Here is a 26,531-nt window from a genome sequence, read left to right on the forward strand (position 1 = left end):
TTTACAAGCCTAAACCAACATTAGCGCATTCAATATACAATTATACACTATTATACACTTGACCAACGGCATTGACCCTTGACCAAAACCTTTTGGCCAACGTTTTGATATGGCGGTTGACTTATGTCAGAAGTGATGAATGGGCTTACATTTTTAGACCTGGCTCCAATTTCACCACGGTGACAGGTGCGACAATTGTAAAACATCACTGTTGCTGACGTCACAGGCATCCGTGGGCTACGGTTGCCGCTTACCATCGGGCGGGCCGTATTCCTGTTTGCCACCATCATTGTTTTATTAAAAAAAACTTTATTATATCGGAAAAAAACAGATATTTCTCTTGCTAAGTTTATGACAATTGTCACAAGAAACACTACAATTGTCACGAAATTCCGACATATAACTCATTACCTGTCAAGAATTACCTACAATTCTTCTAAATCTTGACAATTGTCAGAAACTTCGCAAAAGAGATATCTGTTTTTTTCCGATATAAGTAATAAAGTTTTTTTTAATAAAACAATGATGGTGGCAAACAGGAATACGGCCCGCCCGATGGTAAGTGGTAACCGTAGCCCATCGATGCCTGTGACGCCAGCAACAGTGATTTTACAATTGTCGCACCTGTCACCGTGGTGAAATTGGGGCCTGGGGTCGCAAACCGTGCCGCGCGAGCATGCGTCTCTTTTGACGAATAATTGCTGGTCTTACAAAAAAGTTACTAAGGTTAAAGCCTGATTGGATCAACATTTGTAAATCTTTATACAATCCCGTAAATTAAAATGTTTATACTTGAGTGTACTTCGTCGTAGTTACGTAGTAGAAGTACGGGAAGAGATATTAAAGCGGAATTTGCGCGATTAGCGAAATCATCCAACTCATTGAGGGTAGTAGGTGTAAAAATATATAATAGCTTGAGCCCGGAAATCAAAGAGGCAACTTCTTACGAGTTGTTTGTCCATAAACTAAAAAATTACTTGATTGATAAGGCCTTTTATAGTATTAGTGAATTTTATGGGTATTAATTAATTTTTAATTTATTTGGTCATTATTATTATCGTGTAATTGACTTGTGTATATGTACAGTTGTAGGTTTAAATAGTTTTAGGTGTGTATGTGATTTTATTTTTATGTTTTTGACATGTATGTTTTTACCGTATTAAACGCTCTGAAACTGAATCTGAATCTGTTACATATTTGTTTAGGTTTTCAATAATTTCGATGTACAGATGCAGTATTTCCACGGATTATTTGTGTATTTATACGTGTTTCTATTTTTTCCAGGTACTTTTTCTCATGAAGATATTTTGCCGAAGGCTGTATGTAAACATAATAAAATATAATACGTATGGTGAAATGGTAAATATAATGGTAATGATAAATTCGGTCAGCATAAATATCGGAACATTATTCAAAGATTTAGTAGTCTTTTTTCTGACTCGTCTTCAGGTTTTGATTTTACCAAACAAATAAAATAAATTGCGGGTCAATTTATGTTTAATCATTATACTTCTTTGTATGAGGAAAAATAAAATACCTACCCGACAATCCATCACAAATAAGAAATACGGGACAAAAACAAAATTAAATAACCAACAAAAATTGTACTCAGTTTGAATGGATAGAGGTTGCATGCCTGTCGCCTGTGTGTGACCTGTTTTTCAATCAACTTGTGTGTGTATGTAACATCATTATATATACAACATTTGACGTCATATTTAGGGTAATTCTCTTGCCAGTTCTGTACAGAACTATATAAACGTAAGGCAAATGTAGATTATTTTAGTTTGGACCACAAAACAATAATACTTAAAAGGGGATCTCGACGTAAAAAAGGTTGGACACTCCTGTATTATAGGCTTCTACTTCCAGCCTTCAAGGATTATGTCTTAAAAAGTGATAAATTTAACAAAGTTGTTGTTTATTGGTTAACATAACATTTGAAACATAAGAGTATAATAAATACTTCATAATGTTACGAGAATCTCACTCTCTTTTGAATACTACTCCCAGTACGATCGTAAAACAAAACAGTCATTTCAAAACATTAGCAGACTATTTTAAATCCAATTCCAACGTGTTAAGGTTCTTTTTAGTAATCATTACGTTAACGACTTAATGCACTTTGGTTTTGGCGAGGTGTTGTACTCCCGTTGCGTAGCAACGCTACGTCGCAGGCTCCCGTAGGCGTAGGCGGCTACGCGTGACGTAGACGGGCTACGGATGACGTAGTTGAAATTTTCAACCTTTTTGAAGGTCACAGTCTATATTTAAAAAATAAACTGCACTTATAATATGTTGTGTAACAAAAACAAAGCATCCTTTCACGCGGCAAGGTCAGCTTTGTTACTAAAAATCGAAATCTGCGTGCAAAACGATAACGCGATACATTTTATCAAAACGTATCAAGTTATTAGAGTTGAGACGGATATATATAATTTTTATAGGTGTGAGCAGGACGGGAGTTGTAGCAACAAGTCGCGTTCGCGTTATCGGCAGTGACGTCACGACCCTTTCACTGGCGCGAACGTTCTCACGACGTCAGTCCACGCGGCTCGGTCACGGCGTCCACCCGTCTCGCTGTGTTCCTAAAACGACTGACGCGCGTTCCATATTCAAAAATTTAAAAAGTTTTGACGGACCTGGATTCTAGGGAATTTCGCCATGGGTGTTATCAAGGTGTCCCCCGATGCTGCGTCTCTGATCTCCGTGTGTGACATGCTCGACGATATGAAGGTGAGTGCGTATCATGTAATGATAGGCGCGCGGCCAATTCCGTATTAGTGAAAAGATTTTTTTCCGATGGTGTAAAAGGAGCCATACTCGAAAAAGCCGGGTAGAATTTAATAGCGACCTTTAGGTAAGATGCACAGGAAAGATAAATTTCTGTGGGCGGTTGCAAACTTGTTTTTAAGAGTTGCCGATAATTTAAAGTTACAATAGTTATTAATTAAGTTGATATAAGGAATAAGGAATGCAGTTTCCTCGCCATCTGCAATGCTGCTATATCAACTAAATTTACTAACAGAAGAACACTACATAATATTAAATTTTATTGTGCAAATTGTATTATATATCTGTGAGTTCCTGTTATTAACTCTATATTGCAATTTAAAATGTTAAATGTATCGTTTATACCCGTCATAATTCCCTGTATAAATAAATAATATAAATAATATTCTATTTATGTATATAATCTACCTACCTACAAAATAAGTAGTAGTGTTTGTGTAGTAAATAAGTCTGTGTTGGCGTTGTGTCGCGAAATCTAGACATTTTGCGCCGTACTGTGTCCTTCAGTGTCCAATCCAATTGTTTTATTCCTACCCACAGAGTGCGAAAAGATTGTGTAAATCGATTCGCGATCGATTTAAGTCTGCTTTGTCTTTGTACATTGTTTTATCAGCTTTTCACATCTTGTTTGTGACAACAATTAAATTAATAATGATTGATTGTAATCTTTATATTATACTCGTATCTCGAATAATAAATCTTCGTTTCCAAGGTTATCAGTGTGCTATATGTTTTCTCAATGTGTTATTTTATTTCATTAAAGTGATAAACTACCAATATATATAAAATAACACAGGTAACAATACCCTTTTTTTCACACACCTCCGAAAATTTAATATAATTTATCTACATACAGTACACTAAACTATTTATTGTGCAAACTCCTAGGAATTCGTATAGGTTAGTGAGTTCATATAGAATTCGTATAGTGTTGCGTGTTATGTCAGGTTTTCCCACCATGTTTGAAGTCCGATTGTTTTTCGTCGGTCTCGCGGAAGTCTGACTTTTTCGTGTTTTTCACGCGTTTGTGATCTCCAAACACGGCTGTTTCTATGTTTAATGCATTTTCCGGACGTGTCGGCGAATTTAACCGACTTCCAAGGAGGAAGTTCTATCCTCGTAAGACCCAGAGCAATTTTTGCGCTTTTCAATTTGAAACTTCCCTTAATTTTTAACTAGCGACCCGCCCCGGCTTTGCACGGGTTAACAAATTATTTAGGTTCCTAAACCTTCCTCAAGAATCACTTTATTGATAGGTGAAAACCGCATGAAAATCCGTTCAGTAGTTTTTGAGTTTATCGCGAACATACAAACACACAAACAGACAGACAGACAGACGCGGCGGGGGACTGTTTTATAAGGTGTAGTGATGAGTTCGAAACTCGAATTTAATTTGTCTTGTACAAGTACGCCGGGACTGTGTTATTAGTCAAGAGTAAAATAATAAAATAGGTGACCTACTTATTAATGGGCCGTTACTAAATTTGTAAGATTTTTTTGTCTATAATTAAGTAACCCCAATTTTTGATGGCTGAGAAATATTGTTGTATTCTCGTTTTGGACTGTTTAGTTAGAGTATTACGAGTACCACACTACCTACTACCAAAGACATATGTAACTTCGTATAAGACGAATAAAGTCTAAGGAAAAAACGTGCCTCGGAATTCAAGTAAAAGTCATTCTCGAATAGATGCCGCACACACCTTTAGCCTATCCTCGGCTAGATGGCGTGACGACACCGTTTCATATTTAACAATTTTAACACATAGATATCAGTGAATGAACATGGATCAAAATGATATAAAAATAATAAAATCATTTATCCATATATATACATTTTTTGATAACTTTATACGTTTTCATTTTGAGTTTTAGTCGTGTGTCGATAGATGGCAGTAAATTTACAGTGACTACAAAATTTACAATGACAGGACCCCTCTATACTATCTATTCTTTTTGTCTGTAGGTATATGCTTAATCATTTAAACATGTAAGCGTTAAATGTATGAATCTAATTCGCGAACGGTAGAAAGTTTATAGAAACGAAACTCATTTGCGATTTTAAATATGAAATGAGGTAACAAAGAAAATGTTAACTTTCTTTACATAGACTGGTATTTACTGATACCGGTTCTGATTAAGGTATATAATTCGTAATATAAAACTTTAAATTAATAATTGTTTTTTAAACTGTTAAAGAATATATAGGTATAGATTTTACTAGCCGAAAAAATGTAACTGGATCTAATCTGTAAATACGGATATTATAATGAGGATCATTTGTATCCACTAAACATTAAAACGCTATTAATCAGATGAATTTAGATTTTCTATTCCGGTATTTAATTTTTGTGCAACGATTTGCTAGTGGTAACTATGTTATGCTAGGTCACACAGTTTTATTCTTCTATTGGCCAGACGTATTACCCTCTTTATAAATTCTACGATATTTAATCTACTTCTTCAAAATAATGGTATTTCATTATTTTTCGTTCATGCATTTCACTCGCACTTTTTCGTACATAATTATATATACGTACGAGCGAGACGCACGGACGAATGATAACAAAACGACATACTGCCCGATTCGAACTTTAAGATACGTCAAATAACAGATCTAGAAACGATATGGATTAGATGTGTCAGTGTCAAAAGTGACGTTTTTGTTTGAAGAAACGTCACATTTGTCACTGACATATCTAATCCATGTCGTTTCTAGATCTATTGGTTGAGGTATCTTAAAGTTCGAATCGGGCCGATAATTTTGACATCACAATATAAGTATAGATTGTTAAGCTTTACACAGTGTCAAATAACAGTGTAGACTGTAGACGATAGAACATTTAAAGAGTAGGACCCCCGTGAGAAGCCTAGTAACTAGAGCGGAGTGATGGTATGCTTTGCATTATTCATTATTCATACTTAGTTATGTCACCTAAGGTTACAGAAGTTAAATGAAAGTTGTTCAAGTGTTTCGTTTACTAAAGTTTGATGAGCGAACATTTAATTTATTTTAATGCTATTGTAGACCCACATAATCGCGTAAGTAAGTATTAGTAAAATAATACACCTATGAAGGATCTCTGATAGGTATATTCTACTACTACACATACGTAATTTATCTTTGTATTCCAGATAGGTACTAAAATTTTCTCAAATTAGTTCAAACCTTCTGTCGTTTTAGTAGGTACCGTAAAATGGGGTGAGTAGGGTTCATGGGGAGAGTTGGGTTATGAATGGGGAGAGAAGGGATGAAAGGGGGCTGAGATCGGATTTTAAAATGGAGCTATAGTAATATTCATAATAAAAAAAAATCGATCCAACAATCTTCCAAAATCACCTTTGTATGAAAACCCATCTCACCCCAATTACGAGAGACTACAGGGTGGGGTGGGATTTCCTGTTTATCGTCAAAGTTATGAAATGGAACTACGCAAAATAAATTAAAACTAAAATACAAAAGTCCGGAACACTTATTATATACAACATTCAGTTTGCATATGTAAAAATAAAATGTTATCGAGGTTTGAATGTCAGTTTTGCGCCTACTCACCCCATTTTACGGTATAATACTTATTGGTGCAAGCAAGATGATTGGGCAGTAAGTGTAGTAACTTAGCAACTTGAACTGTCATTTTAGTATCTGTCCGATTAGCATGACTTGTGTTGTCGCGCGCGACTCCGTAGCGCGATTTTGCAGCACATATTTTCACAGAAAGTATAGTCAACAACATTAATAGCTAGACAGGAATATTGAAGGAAAAAAAAACTTAATAACGTGTAAACAAGAACGTGTGTAACAGGCCTATTCGGATTTCGAGATAATCACAAGATCTTGAGACGATTTAGAGATCAACTAGATCTACAGTAGATATCGACTAGATGTGACTTGGATATCTAAGTCATTACCTACTTGTCCAAATCGTTCAAGAGGACCTCCAGAATCGCGGAAACGTCAAATTTGACATATCTATCTTACAAATATCTTTAAATTATCCGTATCGTAACTTGTTGAAGTCTAGTAGAAATCTAATTCATTTTCCGAATCGAGCCGTAAATAATTTCTAACACCTCGCCCGCTTACTATAGGTATTTAAATTTTAACAACAGAAAAAGGGCCCAACCCAAAAAAAACGTAACCTGGTTATTGTTTCTCAAGCACTAATAATTGTTTATTCTCATTTTCGTTCCGTCACGTGATTTGCTGAGTGTTAATGGCATTATTAATGGGCAAGTTTATCGTATCGGTGACGCCAACAATAAAGATAACTATAAGAATAGCGTTATTATACCTACTACATGTTTGTTTACTTGAAAGTTAAAATAATATATTCGACGAGTAGGTAAACTAGGCTGAACTGGTGTTAATAAACTTTTATTTACCCGTAACAATAAGAAATAAACAATATTATGATGTGAATAAATGAAAATTGTTGTTATAGCTAAAGAACTTATTTATTTTAATCAAAAATTATCTTCCGATTCGTTATTCTATTATTTACCTACGTTCTTTATAACAATCTGATTAGATATGGTTGATATATTCATTCGGTATATTTATTTACTTATTATATCAATATATTTATTTACTTATTATAATAAATAGAACATAGTTCGGACGTTTTTGGACTCACGCGGAATATTAGCGTAGCAAAGTAGGTTTGTTACAGTTTAGTTCACAAACATCTATACAAGCCAACGTTCCAAAAATATATTTACACGCCCCTAATATACTGACAATAAGTTCGTGTCAATATATTTTTGGAACGTTGGCTTGTATAGATGTTTGCGACCGACCGTTTACAACTTTACAACAACAAGCCAGCGACAACATTGTAAGTGGAATAGTACGGATGCGGTGTACTTATCGCCGAGCGTGTCGTATCTGTGGCTAGCCACTTGTTAAAAAAAAGTTAAATTGGCCATGTTCTGTAGGTAAACAAAAATGCGTCGTACACAATCGTATTCAAATTGCTACAGTTAGCTTACTCATCTATTCAATTTTGCGTGGGTACCACTGTACTTGGGCACATACAAATCACTTAAATTAAAAGTTCTAAATCTGTGTATCCTCCACTAAACTCACTCCTATAAAACAACTTACCTACCAAGTGTATACTTATGGCGTTATTCATAAACGCGTTACTGACCTGAATTAGCTATGAATCGTTTGTCTTTATCTGTCATTTTGACTTATGTATTTGTTAGAAAGGGATATAACATAATTTAACTAAATCAGGCCCGTAAAGAAACGAATAACCGCGGTTACACAAACTTCCTAGTGCTAGGTCAACTTTATGTGCTGCCAAGAAGACATATTGCACTATCAGGTCACTATAAGAAATCCCAATTTCCATATCATATTTGCGTTTACATATTTGTCAACACGACTATGTGGCAACTGTGCCTACAGTACACAGCAGCACAGTTCTTTGTTAGGGAGGGAAAACCCCAATTATTCGGACTGACCATCATGTGATTCATGTGACATTCAGTTGAGCAATTTGAAACACGAACCTCCAAATAATTTAGAATATTATTGCCTTGACATAACTAATTTTATGCTTTGTGAAAGCTGGCAATGTTGGAATCCTTGGGGGATGCCTGTCCCCTTTGTCTCGGCTGAAGTTGATGGGCAATGGAATTTTTACGATGGAACGTCAAGCAGAATCCAAGACATTCGTTTTAATTAGATACCTAATGATTTCTTGAGTTAGGTAACGTTTCTGGTCCAGGCGCGATTTCAACTGTTTTTTTGTTACTTTTAATTTATAGTTTAGTTTTTGAACTTTTCTTGCTTATACTCGTTAACTTTTCCAATTAAAAATAATAATTATAAAAGTCCTCTATCTTACTATAAAATTGTGTTAGTTTTAACTTAACGTAAAACCGGGTAAGGTATGTGTCTTAAACATCTAGGAATGATAAAGGAGCATTCCACAAAAAAGTTTACCTTCTCGGGGACGTGACGCGTATTCTATTAGTAGGTAAGTACCTTAATAACCTGTAGAAATTTATAGTACGAGTATATACGGTTGTATTTATGGCTAAGCTATCAAACGTTATCATTCCAAATACATATGTATCGGCGGTTGTAGCATTATTTGACATTCATACGCGCATGATATGCATTCTTGAAAAATAAACTATCTTTTTCTTATCTCTTTATATTTATCAAAAGTGCATAGATAGATTGGATAGATGTCGACCGTAATGCCTTAATATTACGGTTGAAATGAAACATCTTCATGCACTTTTGAACGCCAGTGTACCTGCTCGAATTTTTCTGGATGCTCCCAAAGTGGGTCGTTATTCTACTGAATATAATCAAAATAGAATTTAGAAAAGCCCGAAAACAATGGTATTCAAGAAATTTAAATTCCCTTGATTATCTCATGCATTTTATTGAAACGTTTCTCGATTGAAATTCAACGATATGAGTAACGTGCCTTCCAAATTACATCACTTGAATAATAACTCTGTGCGTAAATGTTCGAATTTACATTTTTGTCGGCGTGCGAGGATGTTTACATGGGCTAACAAAGAATTGGAGCGTCTTTGTGCCTTGTTTATTAAGAACAATGTTTTTATTGTCTTAAACTTTGATATAAACGTACTTGATTTTTTATTTGCAGTGATTATAATCAGGTTTTTAGGTACCTAGTGACAGATGTACCCCCTTATTCATAAACGTCTACTAAAGTTGACAAGCCGATAGGTAATAATCGTTTGTCCCTTTCCATTATACCAATACCTCGGAAAGGTACAAACGATTATTATCGGCTTGTCAACTTGTATAAGGGGGGTAGTGCATAACTATTTTCCTTCATATTTTCACGGAAACGTACGTGCGTTGCTATTCCAATCAGTCAGTCTCGGTACAAAAGATACCGAGGTTGATTGAACTAGCATGACATATATGAACGTTTCCGAGAAAATACGAAGGAAAACAATTTTGCACTAAATCTGTAAACAATTGTTCATACTCTAAAATTGTTCTATAACAAAACTATCTCAAACTGATTTAAACCTTTGTTGCAAGACTAGTTAAAATTTGCATAGAATGTCAACAAATATTTTGTTGTTATAAACTTTTTGATAACAAGTCCCGAGATGGATGTGATCTACATTTTTTATACCTTAAGTATGATTATCGTTTGCTCATCCTCAATTGAGATAATAAGTATTGTATGACCATGATTCAACTGTGTTTAAGTGCCTTAAACACAGGAAAAAAGTGGCATTTTTTACAACTCATCTTTGACGGTTTACTGTGCCTAATTACTAACTATATACTTACCCATCCAGTCATTTGGCGAAGTTATTACTGGCCAATTTTCTTCGTTGCGCTATCTCGTTTCGTCATATGGCTTTCATTCTTTAAAGTGTGATAATGTCAATATACTCAATATGTACATTGTATGGGTAAGTGTGGCTGTAATGTGTGAAAATTGCCCAAGTTATTAATACTTAATACAGAAAGGAAAACGTCAACAAACATTGACCAATAGCTATTGCTAAATATTTTCTTGATACATCTTCTTCGCACCTATAAAATGGTGCGTATAACATAACGAAACCTACTCTAATACCAATTTTCACATTCAAATACAAAATGCATACTATGGCGCATCATATTTAGGCATTAAAAGTCAAGCAAAAATTAAACTTTAAAACGATGGTATAAAACCGATATTGCAATAGCACACATTTGTTTTTTAGCAAGTCACATTTTCGTTACGTCGTAATAGTTTAATAGCGATCTATGAGTCATGAAGTTGAAACTGAAATGGTTCCAACTCATACTTTTGCGTCTTTCTAATTTTGACTTTATTTTCACTTGTATAAAGTTTATATTCGGTATTTATCTTGGTTGATCTAAATCTGTATGCTATCAAATGCCTGGCCTGTGAACTCTGACTGTGGACAATGTATTGCGAAATACGAGTACGATTTCCACACGTGCAAGTGCATAGCTACTGTTTCTTTCTAATAGCTGTAGTATGAGTATGATAGACATAGACCGCGGCATCAGCTACATCCATTTATTACCTGTATGTGTTACCATTTGTCGATCATATCAATTCGTCTCTTAAAATGTTTTAATTTCAATAACAAGAACACTATAATTATAGTTATTTCCACAAGCATAGTTATTCAAGTAACACGATCTAAATTTAAAGGCAAATATAACATCTTCAAGTCTCGTGAGTCTCGTGACGTTAATTTTGGACCATTAACGTTTTCCAACGTCAAACGTTATGTAACGTCAACAGTTTTATCAATATTTTTATACTTTAAACGCTCGGCTGACCTTGCTCGTCGATAACGGCCATTATTAAATTATCCGAGAATAACTGGGACAGAAATAAATTGGCTCATTGTTTTACATTTGACAGGACAAATATTTGTACTTTTGTCTAGACAACCAGCTTCTGCCTGCGATTTGGTCCGATGGTGATCTTACGCTATCTTATGTCCTTCTTCGGGACTGAAACTATATCCATGCCATGCAATTTCATCTAAATTTATTCAGCGGTTTTTGCGTGAAAACGTAACAGTGTTACTTTCGCATTTGTAATAATATATCTTATCTTATTGTATTTATTGTATTTATTTATATCTTATATTTTTAAACGAGCAATTCTTGTATACCTATATATTTATTTATACATTTCGGGGATCTCGGAAACAGCTCTAACGATTTCGATGAAATTTACTAATTCGGAAAAGTTGCTAGCCATGCATGGAAATGTGGCTTAAATGTACGTCTGATTATTCATTTTCTTATCGATTTATAAGAACTATATACATTATCGGGTTGTTAATTCGTTGCATATCGGTATTCAAAATATTTAAATCATCTGGGACGAGAATATATACCTATTCCAGAATATTAAAGCAAAAAACTTGCGTAAAAACCATTGAAATACATTTATTCCAGATTTCAAAGCAGGTTACGCCTGGTTACGCCTAAGCACATACCTACATATGGTTTATGTTTTTGATGGGTTAGGTACTAATAATAGGGTAGTTTAACCCCACTGTTCTACATTTTTGAACAAAAGATGATGCCATGCTCAACAAACCAATAACGGCGCGATTCGGGAAATGAATTAGAGATTCACTAGATATGAAATAGTAAAGATATGTGACGTTCCACGGCAAAAGGTACCTTATGGCAGCTTGCGCTTACGCTATTTATTTACGCCGCTCCAATATTCAGCCGGGGCAATGGTACCTTTTGCCGTGGAACATCACATATCTTTACTATTTCATATCTGGTGCATCTCTAATTCATTTCCTGAATCGCGCCGTAATTCGGCAACAATGTAAAGAAAAGCGTAAACACATTGTAAAAGTAATGTATAGGCGCATCGTGCGCATATCGGTGCGCGCACGCGACATTTTCACTGCACGAGGCGCGCGCGTGCGCTTGGACTTTACGTTTTCATTGCGCGTAAAAATCACGTCGGAAGGTAGATTGATTTACGTACACTCGTACTCACAATTGGTGTAAACTGACTGCTAGTGTGTATTCCATGAGATTATCGGCGTTATTGTATAAATCTTGTACTTTATATGACTTACATTCGTATTTAGATTTTAATAATTAGATCTGTTTCAGTTATGGATATGTTCTAATTACTTATTAAAATCCGAATAGGTACGCCGGTTACGGTTGCCTAATTAAAAGTCAGTTTACAGTATTAATTATATTTTCACATAAATACGGCTAATTATTATTATATAAACATATTTTTTCTGCCGTTATTTTACTTCCCCTATAGTTCCTATACTATACACATACAGACATAATTAAGCATAGAGTGCTCACTCCATACATTTGTTTTGTTACCATAACGCCTATTAATTATTTTCGTAGTCGACATATAACTCAACAATATATGATGATCTTCTGGGCTACGTAGACCCACCTACATAGGGGCTGTTCATAAATTACGTCATCTATTTTTTGACCCCCCCCCCCCCCCCCCCCGCCTAAAATCATCCAAAAATCATGCTTCGAATGACACCGTTTCCTCCTACGTCATGCTACCATCATCCGATGTCCAGACCCCCCCCCCCCCCCCCCATTTGAAATGACGTAATTTATGAATAGCCCCCTGCCTGTATAACTTGTATGTTTTATGTAATTTTTTCATGAATAGACTATGGACAGCTGACATACGTAAGCGAAGCTTTCAGCATGTATTTTACAACCGTAGCAAATCGTAAAACAATGAGGTACCTCATTCGCTTTTTTCTTCCCGTGAATAATAGTGAATAGTGACTTTGGAAATACGGCAATTTGCATGCATTCAGATCAAAACAGCAATTTTTGTAATACGGTACTATTTTTAAGATTTCCTCTGTAAGTACGGCAATTTAAGACGTTGTAGATGGGCATTTTGATACAAAAAGTGGACCCTTCGGTTGAAATGGAAAAAGTGTCAGTTATGTGACGCCTTTTCACATACATTTTCTATTGGCCGTCACAAAACTTACACCCAACATTTTTACAGAAACTGGGTACACTTTTTTTCTTTGTTTTAATCAATAGTCCTCGTGATTTTAAATCATCGAAATAAACCAAGAGTTATACTTTTAAAACTTTCAGAAACACAGCAATCTCAAAATTCTACAGGAACAACACTGAATTCGAATTATTTACTAAATTGCATTAAATTCAATCGATATTCCGCCAATATTAAATGTTCGCGACAGGTAGAACCAGCGCATGTTTCATTCATGAGCGCCGTGCATTCTGCTCTAAATATAGAATCGCATGTATGACAGATTCCACTAACACGACGAAATGTTGTATTATAGGTACATCGATGTTATTCACTGTAGAACATTTATAACGCCTAAGACCAATTTGTACTTTGAATTTGACAAATTGACGTATCCCAAAAAACATACTGAAACCGTACCTACAGCGCCATCTGTCAAAAACGGGGTACGATTTTATTTTACACTTTACAACTCCACTATTAATCAATATAATATGTCTGGGATTTGTCACGCTACGTTTGAAATAAAAATCGCTACACGTTATAAAACAAGCAGGACTTTGTTGCCACGTCTGTCCGTTTGAGTATTGGTATGTTTGTTCACGATAAACTCAAAAACTGCTAAATGGATTTTCATGCGGTTTTCACCTGTCAATAGAGTGATTCTTGAGGAAGGTTTAGATGTATAATTTGTTTTCAATTTGTATAACAAATTATACACCTAAACCTTACTTCTAGCGAGCTTATTACTAGCGAGTAATGTTTATGACAACCATGGAATATGTATATCTTGGAATAATCAGTCTCGGTCAAAGTGTATCATATCATAATAAACCATGAACAAGCAATCACTATGATTTTTAAGTTTACCTACTATTAGTATAGGTATGTAATTCGTAATAAAAGATTAGGTTTTTTTATATTCTTTTTTTGCTCATTATTGTGGTTTAAGGTGTAATATTGATGCAGTGAACTAACGTAGAAGTATGTGGACCGTTTAGGAATACAGACAAAATAAGAAATTGACGATAAATATAACAATGTCGATGAGTTAGGAATTTAAGGTGACGATTTAGGAATTGTATGCTGAGGACATGGTACTGTGGATGATTTAAAAAGGTGACGAAATAGGATTATGATCGGAATCGCCTGAGCCCCCACCAATACATAGGGCTGATTTAGACGGCGCGCGAGCTCGCATGCGATTTTAGTTACATTGCGGACTGTTGGTTACGTCCAATTCAACTCATCGATCAAAAACCGCAATGTAATGGATCGCATGCGAGTTCGCGCGCCGTCTAAATCAGCCCATATCGTGAGTAACATGTAACCTAACGGTACCCAAGCAAGGCTAGCTCTAATTAAACGTTTGGTCTGAGCCGCGATCTTACCTAATCGTCGTGAGCATCCTTGATATTAACAAGTGTAGTATTTTCGGTGGCCCACATTGCATTCCGACTGCAAGGATTTCAATGAAAGTTATATTCTAACTTGACTTGATATTAATTTGACATTTATACTCGCAGTATAACGTGCGCGTGAAATACACTGCAAGTGTCAAGTTAATAACTAAATTATGTTACAATTTTAAAACTTTGAATAGGTAAGTAAGTCTCCTAAACATCAAAATTTTAAACTAAGCAACTCTCGTGTAAGACTCAAACGTAATACGAGTAGGTAGGTACGAGTAGGTAAATCGTTTAAAATGATTTTTTCGACATGTTTCGTTCCTAGAAATATTTGGCCTAAATTACACGAGTGACCTATATCATATTTTAATAGCATCAACAATGTTTGAATAAAAATTTTATTATCCATAAAATAGTTATATTGTATCAAAATAGTCAAGAAATCATTATTTGTTCAAACAAGTGTACGCCGCCCAATTTTATATACCTATTAATTGCGTATAATTAAATCTAAATTAATTCCAGGTAATTTCGATCACGGGTAATCAATAAACGTTTTATTGAAAACAAAATGGCTTCTTAATTCGACCAATCAACTCTTAATTTTCCCTTTCCGTCCCTTTTATATTTAGGTCAGTTATCCGTTATCGTTCCAAATTCAAATTAGATTTGCATCAACAGGTCTAAAATGCAGCCAAAGTATTAGCAAGAATAGCAAGTAAAGAAACGGAACAGAGTAACAACTTTAAACAATCGTGCAGTGAGAGTTCACCAATAAAACTTTCATTATCGCTCGTTCACGTACGTACACGAATGGCCAGCGGACTGTTTACAAAACATTATTTGTCCGACTATCTCATTTACAAACCTTTGTGTAGCTAGAACAAAAGGAACTCAAACGCGTGATAATGGACATTGCTCATAGCAAAAAAACTCGAGGTGGCTGTGAGTGCCGTGATATTAAGTGACCCTTTCATAGTCATTTTTTATTACACATACTGTTATTAAGCTCTTTCATTTCCGCATTACATAAAAGGTTTCCGCATTACCTATGCTCTATTTCCAATGTTATTGTAATAATAAAATTAAGAGAAAAGTAGTTTTCCAAGTGATATTTTTCGAACAGTACTGCGCGCTTTTATTTTTATTTATTTACTTTGCTCACGAAACAAATTTCAGACAATTGCAGGAATTACAATACTTATATGTATACAGTTCAGATCTGAACTGCAACTTTAAACATAAAATTGAAGTGTTACACTAGAGAGATGAGATTTCTACGCTAGATTATGGACAAGTAGATGAAATAAACAGTAAATATGTAGTAAGATTTTAAATCTAAACAATAAGTCTAAAACTTAACTAAACATTTTCATAGGGTAGGTAATATTTGGTAATATCCACGTGTTGGTATGTCTCTTTGCTGTGTCGTTGATAATCTGTTACTCTGCTCATTTTCCCGGCTCCCGTGCTCTTAGCGTATGTAAATTAAAATAGCAGATGGGTCCTTTGAGGGAGATTTTAGTATGCGGAGCGGCGGGGGCTTTAGAATAAATTATTCAGGCGATTATTAATATTCCCCGTGCGTTTGTTTACTTGAGGTTGCGAAAAATGGTCGAAGTAAGTCAAAATAATGTTAAATGCGGTAGGTACGAGCCGGGTTCGAATCTGGATTACCTGGATCTCGTATTTGAAAGCCAGTTGCTCCACTGCTTGGTTATCAATGCATTGTAAACAATTTAGTAGTGTCCGACCAAAGGTTTCGGCATAAAAATCAACTAGAGCAAAACCGAATCTTCGGCTCCGGCTTCGATTTCGGTCGCAACATATATTATGTATGTTGTGTTACAATGTATGCCTTGACATACATTTCAACTTACATAATATTACCAAATGCCCTTATGACAGTCAAAATTTGATAAAACGAGTGAACATAGCTTAGTTATCGGGCTAAGAAAGAATGCACGTTCTACATAACATAGGTAAAACATTTCATAACGGATTTAGATGTTATACAAGATAAGGTACTTAATTAATTTTATTGATAAAAACAAAGAAAGAAACAAATAAACATAATAAAACTTAAAAAAAAACCTACAGATGCCTAGAAAGGTGCCTAGAAGGCTGGCCGTATTTCCCCGCTGTCTGGCGATACTAATACGATAGGTTAGATAGGTTAGTATTACGATTAGTAACATTAATATAGTCATTATCATCATTAGCATCGCCAGCTTGTACCAAGTGTGTCGCATCTCCCACTGCTGGGCACCCGTTTCAACCTTACCTACTTAAAAGCAGCAATGATGACCTTCTTATAAATAGGGGCTAATGACGGTCTTTTAAGGTCCAAATCATTGGGTAGTGAACAACACAATATTTAACGGTTTTCTTATTTAAAGCATAAGTATAGGTAAATCAAGAACTTAAGCTGCCTTCCCAATGAGGTGGAGATGAGAGGAAACGAACCGATTAGTTATCTTCTCCATTCTGCTTATTACAACCAATGCTATTGATTGATTCCTGCATGTCTCCTCTCTTCTCCTGCACAGTGGAAAGGCAGCCTTAGATTGATTACCTTCTTCCTTTTAAATTTAAATCACAAAGTCAATCCAAATTAAACAAAATAAATACTTATAGTCTTGAGAAAGTGGGTAATGGAATGTAGGGCAGACTAGTTTAGTAAGAGTTATCGCACATACCGCAATCATCACGTAGGGTCTTTTAATAGCTTACTGTAACAGTGTTGGGCAAAACTGATAAACATATTACATACTTATGTTACGCCCAAAGGCGTCCTCGTTATTTTTGTTTATATTTCTTGCTTCATACTTCAAAATCAAGCTTTATTTACCGCCGTAACATGATTGTTATAGGGTAATTCGCCATAACTGGCCACCCCCAACTAAAAATGAATTCTATTCACCTATAAATAGAATTCATTTTAGTATAAGGTTATTGAAAGCTGACCAGTTATTGAAACCTTATACTAAAATGAATTCTGTTTAATAGGTGAATATAATTCATTTTTAGTTTAGGGCGGCCAGTTACTAAAAGTGGCCATTTACTGGCGAATTACCCTATATGTACTTTACTATGAAAATATTGCTATGCTGTTCCGCCAATACTTGTGTTTTGGTTTGATTTCCTTTTTTTAAATAATTTCTTTCTTTTACAGGTAAATGCTATGCTGATGAAGCCGTTTGGTATAAATTATCATCGAAATTGGTACAGGTTTGATACATTATAAAATATTGGCGCTAAAACTTATTTTAGTCTGATTATATTTAAAAAAAAGTAAATCTGGTGTATGTTCGTGATAGAAGTAAAACGGGTATATTATATACCTTGTAGGTATCTATTTTCATTATGCTCTATAAACATAATCAAATCATGCACCTTTAATCAATGTCATTTATTCGAAATAAGTTTATTTAATTCGAGAATTAATTTACCTACTTTACTTGAAGTAGCTTCGGCGGCTTGTGAAAAGGTTGAGAAGCCTTGACATAAGATAATATAACCTGGACCGAGTAAATCTCATTGGCCAAAGTTACCCGACTTTACGGTATTAAATTTTTTCTAGGGCAATTTGCTTGTAGGTAACTTTGGCCAAACTATTTATCAGTTGAAACTTTCTCGCACAGTGTTATCAGTGATAAGCGGCACTAATGGCCCCTCGGAAAACCTTATCAACTTCCGCTGTGATAAGAATACTTTTCCATAACAACACGTTAAATAATTATGCCAAGTGCGGTACGATAACGCAGAGTATGCAAAGTAGGTATTATGCGCTGCAAATTAAAAGAACCTACAGCAAAATTTCCCGAAAGTTGAAATTTATTTTAGCATGTATTTTTGTGAAAATAAGTAAACTCTATATCAATATACCTCGCAATTTACCTCTAGTTTTAGGTCAACCTAAATGTACTATCCTAAGAGTATTAGAAACATATAAAAAAAAATTACAAGTGCGAAATGTCACGGACTGTGTAGTGTGACTTCCCCAGATTTTGTGATATTAGATTAATTTTTGAAAAAATATGAAGTGATTTTGCAATAATTTAAATCAAATATAAAACACTAATCCTTGTTCTACAACCCTGTTTAAAAATTGTATGGATTTATAGCGATTTTATATAATTTTAAACAACATATATTTTGTGATTAGTTTTCGCGTCACCACCGCGCGTGGTAATATAAACATGCGGTACTCGGTAGAAAATTATCTTTACTACTGGCAGCCTTATTAAAGTTTTTTTTGAACAGCAACACTGTGTTGTGGTCAGGTTTACAAATGGCTGAAGGGAGAAGTTTTGTCGAAAATTATTTATTTGTGTTCATTTGAAAAAAGGGTCAACCTTAACGCGTCACCGCCGTGTTAGAATTTTAAAAGTAAGTTGCAGTTTCACGTTATTGTTTGTAACATAAGATATACCTCATACATTGCAGATTATGCTAATTATTTAACATTTGCAAAATCAAAGGAAATGTTTATGTAATATCGAACATGTTCCAAATTATCACGACCGTGGCCTCAAAAATCTGTCACCACCACGGACTTTTGAGTCCACGTTCGTGACATGTAGACACGTGGTCGTGTCATTCTTAATTCGTTTGATTAATTTCGAGGCACATGCACTTTTCAGAAATGCATTTTTATTAGCTATAGATCATTTGCTAATTATTGCCTGACTGCCAAAGCAAAAAAAATGTTTTTCGCTTGTATGTATGTATGATGTGTATCGAATTCTTTGTCACGCTCTACAGCCTTTATAGTTTGACTGATTTCAACGTATGAGCTGTCATTAGGTTTGTCGTAATCATAGGAGTGACTTAGGCTAACTATATAAATCAAAATAGCCGAGTTGGCCACCAAAATGCCGAAATGTCACTACTGAGGGACACTTTGTCACAACCGTGTTTATGTACCTACTCATTTTATTTACCTTTCCTGAGGGTATCAAGCTTGACCATATGAATCAAAAAATTGCTTTTTGTATGTACATACTTTTGATATATGTAATAATATGTGAAAAATTAAAACGTTTATGAAAAAAAATTTTTTTGGACACAATTTAAGAATCACCCATATTGTAATAAATAAATAAATAAAATCACCGTACTCAGACAAAGACGCAGGATAGAAGCTAGTGTATTTACAAGATATTCGACAGCTGGCAACACGGCCATTGTTGTAATTCAGTTATAAAGCACCTAAGTAAACATCCTTAAGGCTGTTAAGCCCATCAATAACAGTTCCATTTGGGCCCGAGCTCGGGTCCGTAAAACGATGTCCTTGCAGCACCCAAACGTCCTTCACCCAATTTTCACCCAAGGCTCTGTTTAGCTGATTTTGTGACTTCTTAAATCACAATTTGTGAGTTTCTCAAAATTCCTTTTTATGTTACCTCGAGAGTCTCACCCGTATTAAAGGAAAACCCTCAAACTACCTATATTTTTCTTTGTATTATATTACCAGGATATTTTTGATTTACGGATCTTCAAGGTTTTTTGTTGTATAAGTAGGTTGGGTTTCATCAAAACTGGGTAATTATTAGGGCAAGGTCGATTAAAGTCTGTTGTTTATTTTGATTCGTTAACTGCAAAATAAATAACAGTACATAAGTATCTTATAAAGTGTTTATATACGGCAATAGTATGTTTATTGCGCTTGACATGCGATCAAAACACGTGTTTAAAACACGGTGTGCAAGCATTATTCATTCTCTCAAATTTTAAATCCATTGCCTGTGTTGTGGCATGGCAACACCATGATGCACTGTAATGTAACACACGGAATATTTACATAAATAATATCGATGTAAATATGTTATGTCTGAAAAATATTTGTACAATTTTACTGTCAGTGCATAGAATTGCAGCACAGATAAGTTTTATTTTTGTAATGCCATAAAGTGTGTTAGTATAATGTTGATGTCTCACTATTTGCAAACCTTACAAAAACAACTCATTTATCTGACGTAGGAATTTTATATACACTACAACCTCTTACTGTCTCGCTATTGTTTTTAGGGTTCCGTACCCAAAGGGTAAAAACGGGACCCTAACTAAGACTCCGCTGTCCGTCCGTCCGTCCGTCCGTCTGTCACCAGGCTGTATCTCATGAACCATGATAGCTAAGCAGTTGAAATCTTCACAGATGATGTATTTCTGTTGCCGCTATAACAACAAATACTAAAAAGTACGGAACCCTCGGTGGGCGAGTCCGACTCGCACTCGTCCGGTTTTTTATTTATATACATTTAGTGGTCTGTTATAAAAAGTAATGGAGTTACCGTAAGGCGAGAGTAGGGTCCAACCTGAAATAAGGGCTCATTTAGACGATGCGAGAACTCGCATGCGAGTTTCATTACATTGCGGTTTTTGATTGGTCGGTTGAATTGGACGTAACCAACAGTTCGCAATGTAACTAAAATCGCATGCGAGTTCGCGCGCCGTCTAAATCAGCCCTAAGCGTCAGATTCCTGCAGCCAACTTGTCTCCCCACGTATCGCCTTTCCTGTGCGATAAACAGTGAACCCGAGAGGGTTATGCAGGTGCTGGGCATCCCAGCGTTTCCTTAATTCCGTCCCAGGCGGTGTAATGTGTTCATAAATCGTCTGCAATAGGCGCAAAGGCCAGTGCGATAAAATTAATGCAATGAAAAAAAAAATACCGCAAAACCAAAGGCTCTATGGTCCAAAATTAACTCAAATATCTTCCTTCAGGTGTGATTGTCATTTGAAATTCGTAGTGCTAAGGCAACAATTTTTATAAATGGAAGAAAATATCATAAAAAAAGAACATTCATATTAGTACTTAAATATATAGGTATTGAACTTGTGGACACAGTTGTATTACTAGACTATAGTTGGGTGGGGTGGTTTGGTACGACGTTCTGCACCAAATATCGAACAATGAAAATATTTCTGATTAGTAGCAGATTACGGCAATAAAAATTATACTGTACTTTACATTGTTAAGAATAAATTGGCTAGGTACATCACTCACGAGACCGGGCCAAGGATAGGGTCGTCGCGCGCATACTAACGGCGTCCTAGAGCTCTGAGGCAACGCTTGGCACCGCGAACACTCAAGATCAAGCGTGACAGTGACAATCCTGGAGGCGTGTTCGGAGACATGAAATGTTATGCTCTTTTTATCGTGAAATTGTTATACCAGTGGAATGTACCTGTCTAGGTTTTCTCAAGGGATTATCGTGTGTGATTCTTCAAAAACCAGACAAGTGCGAGTCTGACTCGCCCAGTGAGGGTTACCTACTTTTTAGTATTTGTTGTTATAGCGGCAACAGAAATACATCACCTGTGAAAATTAAAACTATCTAGCTATCACGGTTCATCCTTTGGGTACGGAACCCTAAAAGGGTCTGTAGGGTTTTTAAAGGTAGGATAACGTGCATTTGATACATTTGACATAACATAACTACGCGGCACATTTTCGATTCAGATTCTATGCTTGAATCTTAAGTAAAGGCCTATATAGTCGCGAGGGCAACGTTGGCCCATATAAGCCAAATTTTGGCCCGCATTTATCAAGTATAGTGTGGCCCTCCGATCAATAATTTGGACCCCGGCATTAGTATAGGAACATAACAGATAGATTGGGGCCACATACCCAAGCAAGCTGCCTCTTTCCTATGCAGACCGTACCATCGTCCACACTATAAACTGATATTTCAAAAACCTTGTCCCAAAGGCCTAAGGTCCAAAATTACTCAGTTATCGTGTAGTCCATTTAAAAAAGCCACGGCGTAGTTTAAAATGAAATGCCAGCCATTTTTATATAATGCAACGTGAACGAGAATATCCAGTTACAATTAATACACGATTTAACCTTCATATGCTTAACTTGCCTAGATATCAACATTATGCAATCGACATTCAACCTTAAACTGATAGACTGACAAAAAAAGACACATGTTATTGACACCTGAGACAGGTGAATGAGATACTTAATTAAATAGTATTTAAAAACAAATGAGAGATATAAGCGACCTATAGATGAATATGATTTAGTTATTTATGCTAGACGTATTATAATTATTACTATTTTTATTTATTAAGTTTCATCAATATATAAGACCGAATTAGATTCGAATTCAAAGAACCCCGCACAAAATGATCAGTAATAGCCGTTCGGTCGATTTGGCTGAAATTTTGTGAAAACATAGCCTCTAATACTCTGATCAACTGTGTGAAGGTGCAACTTTAATTAATGACTAGTTTTTAAAATATGACTATTTTTACGTTCAATATTTTTTACTTACATTATAATTCTTATTAGTTAACGTACAATGTAGCAACCTGGATTATTATTATTTACGTGGCAATATCGAGATAAAAAACATCATTCGAAGGTTCAAACTATCTTCACACCGAATTTCGTCCGGTTCCGTCCTAGTGTGAGCGTGGAGAACTAACAAACTCGTAGCTACATTACGGTGCTAATCTGTACTAGTTACAATTAATTGATATCTGATTGGTTTTACAGGGCTACCTTTGTGCATTCAATGCATTAAGTATGGTATGAAGCGAACTTAATGATGGATACTTCACATTTTCTTCGTATCGGGCAAAACCTAAAAACCATTAGATTGCTGTAACGTGACCGCATGCACCAAGGTTCTTGCTCCACTTTTATACGTGCAAAAATAGCATAAGATTGGATCATCACCTCTCCCGTTATTATGTTCTTCATCAAATGCAATCCACACATAATAAAAGGTTGCGTTTCGGAATCTTGATGTAGCCCTTATTTTAATAAATCCTGGCTCATTGACGTTTTGATCTATGTCGAAAACGCGCTCGTCTTCTTTTCCGTATGATTTCGACATCCCATATTCCGAATTTAAACACATTTCTTTTAATAGCTGGAGCTATTATAAATAAATACTATGGACCTATTACAATTCCAGATGGTAATGTCCAGTTAGCTAATGAAATGCTACAACTTGTCGACGACATTAATGTTGTACAGGCACGAATTGAAGCTGAAAACCTTGGCCGAAGAAGAGCACGATGGACCCCACTAACTGCTGCACAAATACCATTGTTTCCACGGTTAGACCTGGCGTATTTGCACTCGGTCACATTTGGAACATATCAAGTGAAACTGTCTCCAGGATATATTCAAGACAGTATATTGCGTCATAACGACTTAGCAGCGGAAGACGAAGACGAGCGATATTTCGACATATATCAAAACGTCAATGAGCCAGGATTTATTAAAATAAGGGCTACATCAAGATTCCGAAATGCAACCTTTTATTATGTGTGGATTGCATTTGATGAAGAACATAATAACGGGAGAGGTGAAGATCCAATCTTAGGCTATTTTTGCACGTATAAAAGTGGAGCAAGAACCCTTGGTACATGCGGTCACGTTACAGCAATCTTATGGTTTTTAGGTTTTGCCCGATACGAAGAAAATGTGAAGTATCCATCATTAAGTTCGCTTCATACCATACTTAATGCATTAAATGCACAAAGGTAGCCCTGTAAAACCAATCAGATATCAATTAATTGTAACTAGTACAGATTAGCACCGTAATGTAGCTACATACCTACGAGTTTGTTAGTTCTCCACGCTCACACTAGGACGGAACCGGACGAAATTCGGTGTGAAGATAGTTTGAACCTTCGAATGATGTTTTTTTATCTCGATATTGCCACGTAAATAATAACAAGCCAGGTTGCTACAGTGTACGTTAACTAATAAGAATTATAATGTAAGTAAAAAATATTGAACATAAAAATAGTCATATTTTAAAAACTAGTCATTAATTAAAGTTGCAACTTCACACAGTTGATCAGAGTATTAGAGGCTATATTTTCACAAAATTGCAGGCAAATCGACCGAACGGCTATTACCGATCATTTTGTGCGGGGTTCAAATGTAAAATTCTATAATAACGTTCAGTTTTTTGATTATTTGAGTGAAATTTACTCAAACTTTACTTTTTAGTGAAAGAGAAAGATAAAGATATCTTGATTTCGAGATAATAAGTGAGGATTCGAGTACCTATATAAAAAATCGATAGCTTTAGTAGTCCTCGAGATATTTATCAATGTAACAGACTTACGGACGGACAGAATCGCATCATAAGGGTTCCTTTTGTACCTTTTTGGTACGGAACCCTAAAAATGATATTTGGATATGATAGCGTTCCCAGAGATGCGTTTCGATAAAAGGCCTATTATTCTACCTTTAAACAATAAAACGTTTCGCAATCGGTCACCATCTTTGCTCGTGCTCATAAAAAGTAAAAGGTTACTGACACCTGCACGTGGAAACGAAACGCAGCCGCTGAACAAAACGCCCGCGAAGCGTGAAACAGTTTTCCGACGTTAAAAAAAAGAAAAAAGGTTGCGAACCACTGGTTTTAGATCAATTAAAGGATCTAAAACCAATGGTTCGCAACCTTTTTTGCCCCAGAATGATGAAAATGCCTTTTTTTCCTTTCGAAGCTCCTTTTTTTTAAAGAATAAAGCCAGATCAGCTACCCCTTTTCCTATACCTATCTATTTCGATGAACATAGTCCCATGGGTAGGGCATTCGCAGTTTAGGAACTCCTGACCCGAGCATAATAATCATTATGATTTTTTTTGTTTGAAGCCACAAGATTCGAAATGCTGCCAAAAAATATGACGAATATGATTCAGGCTATTTACGAACAATCGAAAATAATGCTCACAAAGCGTGAAACAAATTTCAAACGCGATAAAAAAAACAAATACAAGAGTCGTGGGATATAAATGTCCATTATTATCTATAGTTTAATAGGGTATTTTCCTACTAGTCAAATCAGTTACTTTTTTAGAACTGTCAAAACGATTTGCTATTATGGAATTTATATGAAACATAACATCGTGACGTCACGGTCAACTCACTTACTTTTTATATTTCAATCCTATTTATTAAATAGAACTTGTGTTTAAAAATAACTTCTATCTGTGTTGTTCTAATAATTATCTGGTGCTTTATTTCATGCATGGTGTAAAATAATTTATTTTAAATACAGTATAATACCCTATGGTCATTTTAAAGTTCACGGCCATGCAGCAGGCAATCCTATAAAATAAAATTACATTTAACCCCATAAGTTATCACCCATGAGTGCCTCCTGAAAGTTTCCTATGGTCTGCAATATATCCCTTCTCGTTATTAGGAACCGTATATTTTTGGCAAGTCGATTAGTAGTGATTTTTTTACTAATACTACCGTGTCGCCGGAAATTGTGTAAAATTGCGAAATTTCGACATGGAAAATTTTCAGAAAAATCTCACAATTTCTTATTGCGATCGAAATTTTCCATTTCCTAAATGAACGTACCCTTTATTTCCTCTGAAAATATCCTGAAATTTCCCATAACTTTTCAAATTTTTGGGAACTTTCCGCAATTCTCGCAGCGCAGTGAATAAAAACGACGTCAGATCGACACTTGTGTTAATATCGCCTTTTCTATTGATTCGCGCCGCATTTTTATTCGATACCTACTTTGCATAGTTTGTATTGTAAATACATGTGCATTATGAACCTTTATCATTTTTAATTTAAACTGTTGCGAATAAGGAATCAATTTAGTTTATGATTAGTTCCAGTTCATATACCATCATGTACTAGTACAAAGTTTTTTAATATCAAACAACATTAAAAGCAGCTAATATGTATGTCGCTTAAGATATTTTTATCGATGCAGTAAACGCTTGTCGCCTTATTCTTAATCGACCACAAACTGTTTTAAAATTGTAATTTAACTTGCTACATATTAGTAGTTATGCATTTAAAAAC

The 26,531-nt window shown here is 35.3% G+C and overlaps 1 protein-coding gene across 1 annotated transcript in view; it reads left to right on the forward strand.

Annotated features, from left to right (window-relative positions):
• Positions 1 to 2,122: 2,122 nt before the first annotated feature.
• The window catches only part of LOC134792386 (terminal nucleotidyltransferase 5C), a 43,720-nt gene continuing 19,311 nt past the window's right edge, over positions 2,123 to 26,531 (forward strand). The window contains exon 1 of the mRNA XM_063763679.1: positions 2,123 to 2,736. Within this exon, the coding sequence (XP_063619749.1) occupies positions 2,665 to 2,736 (72 nt within the window). The 5' untranslated portion in view covers positions 2,123 to 2,664. The remainder of the gene's footprint in view (positions 2,737 to 26,531) is intronic.

The sequence above is a fragment of the Cydia splendana genome, chromosome 7 (assembly GCF_910591565.1).
Source record: "Cydia splendana chromosome 7, ilCydSple1.2, whole genome shotgun sequence".
NCBI lineage: Eukaryota > Metazoa > Arthropoda > Insecta > Lepidoptera > Tortricidae > Cydia > Cydia splendana.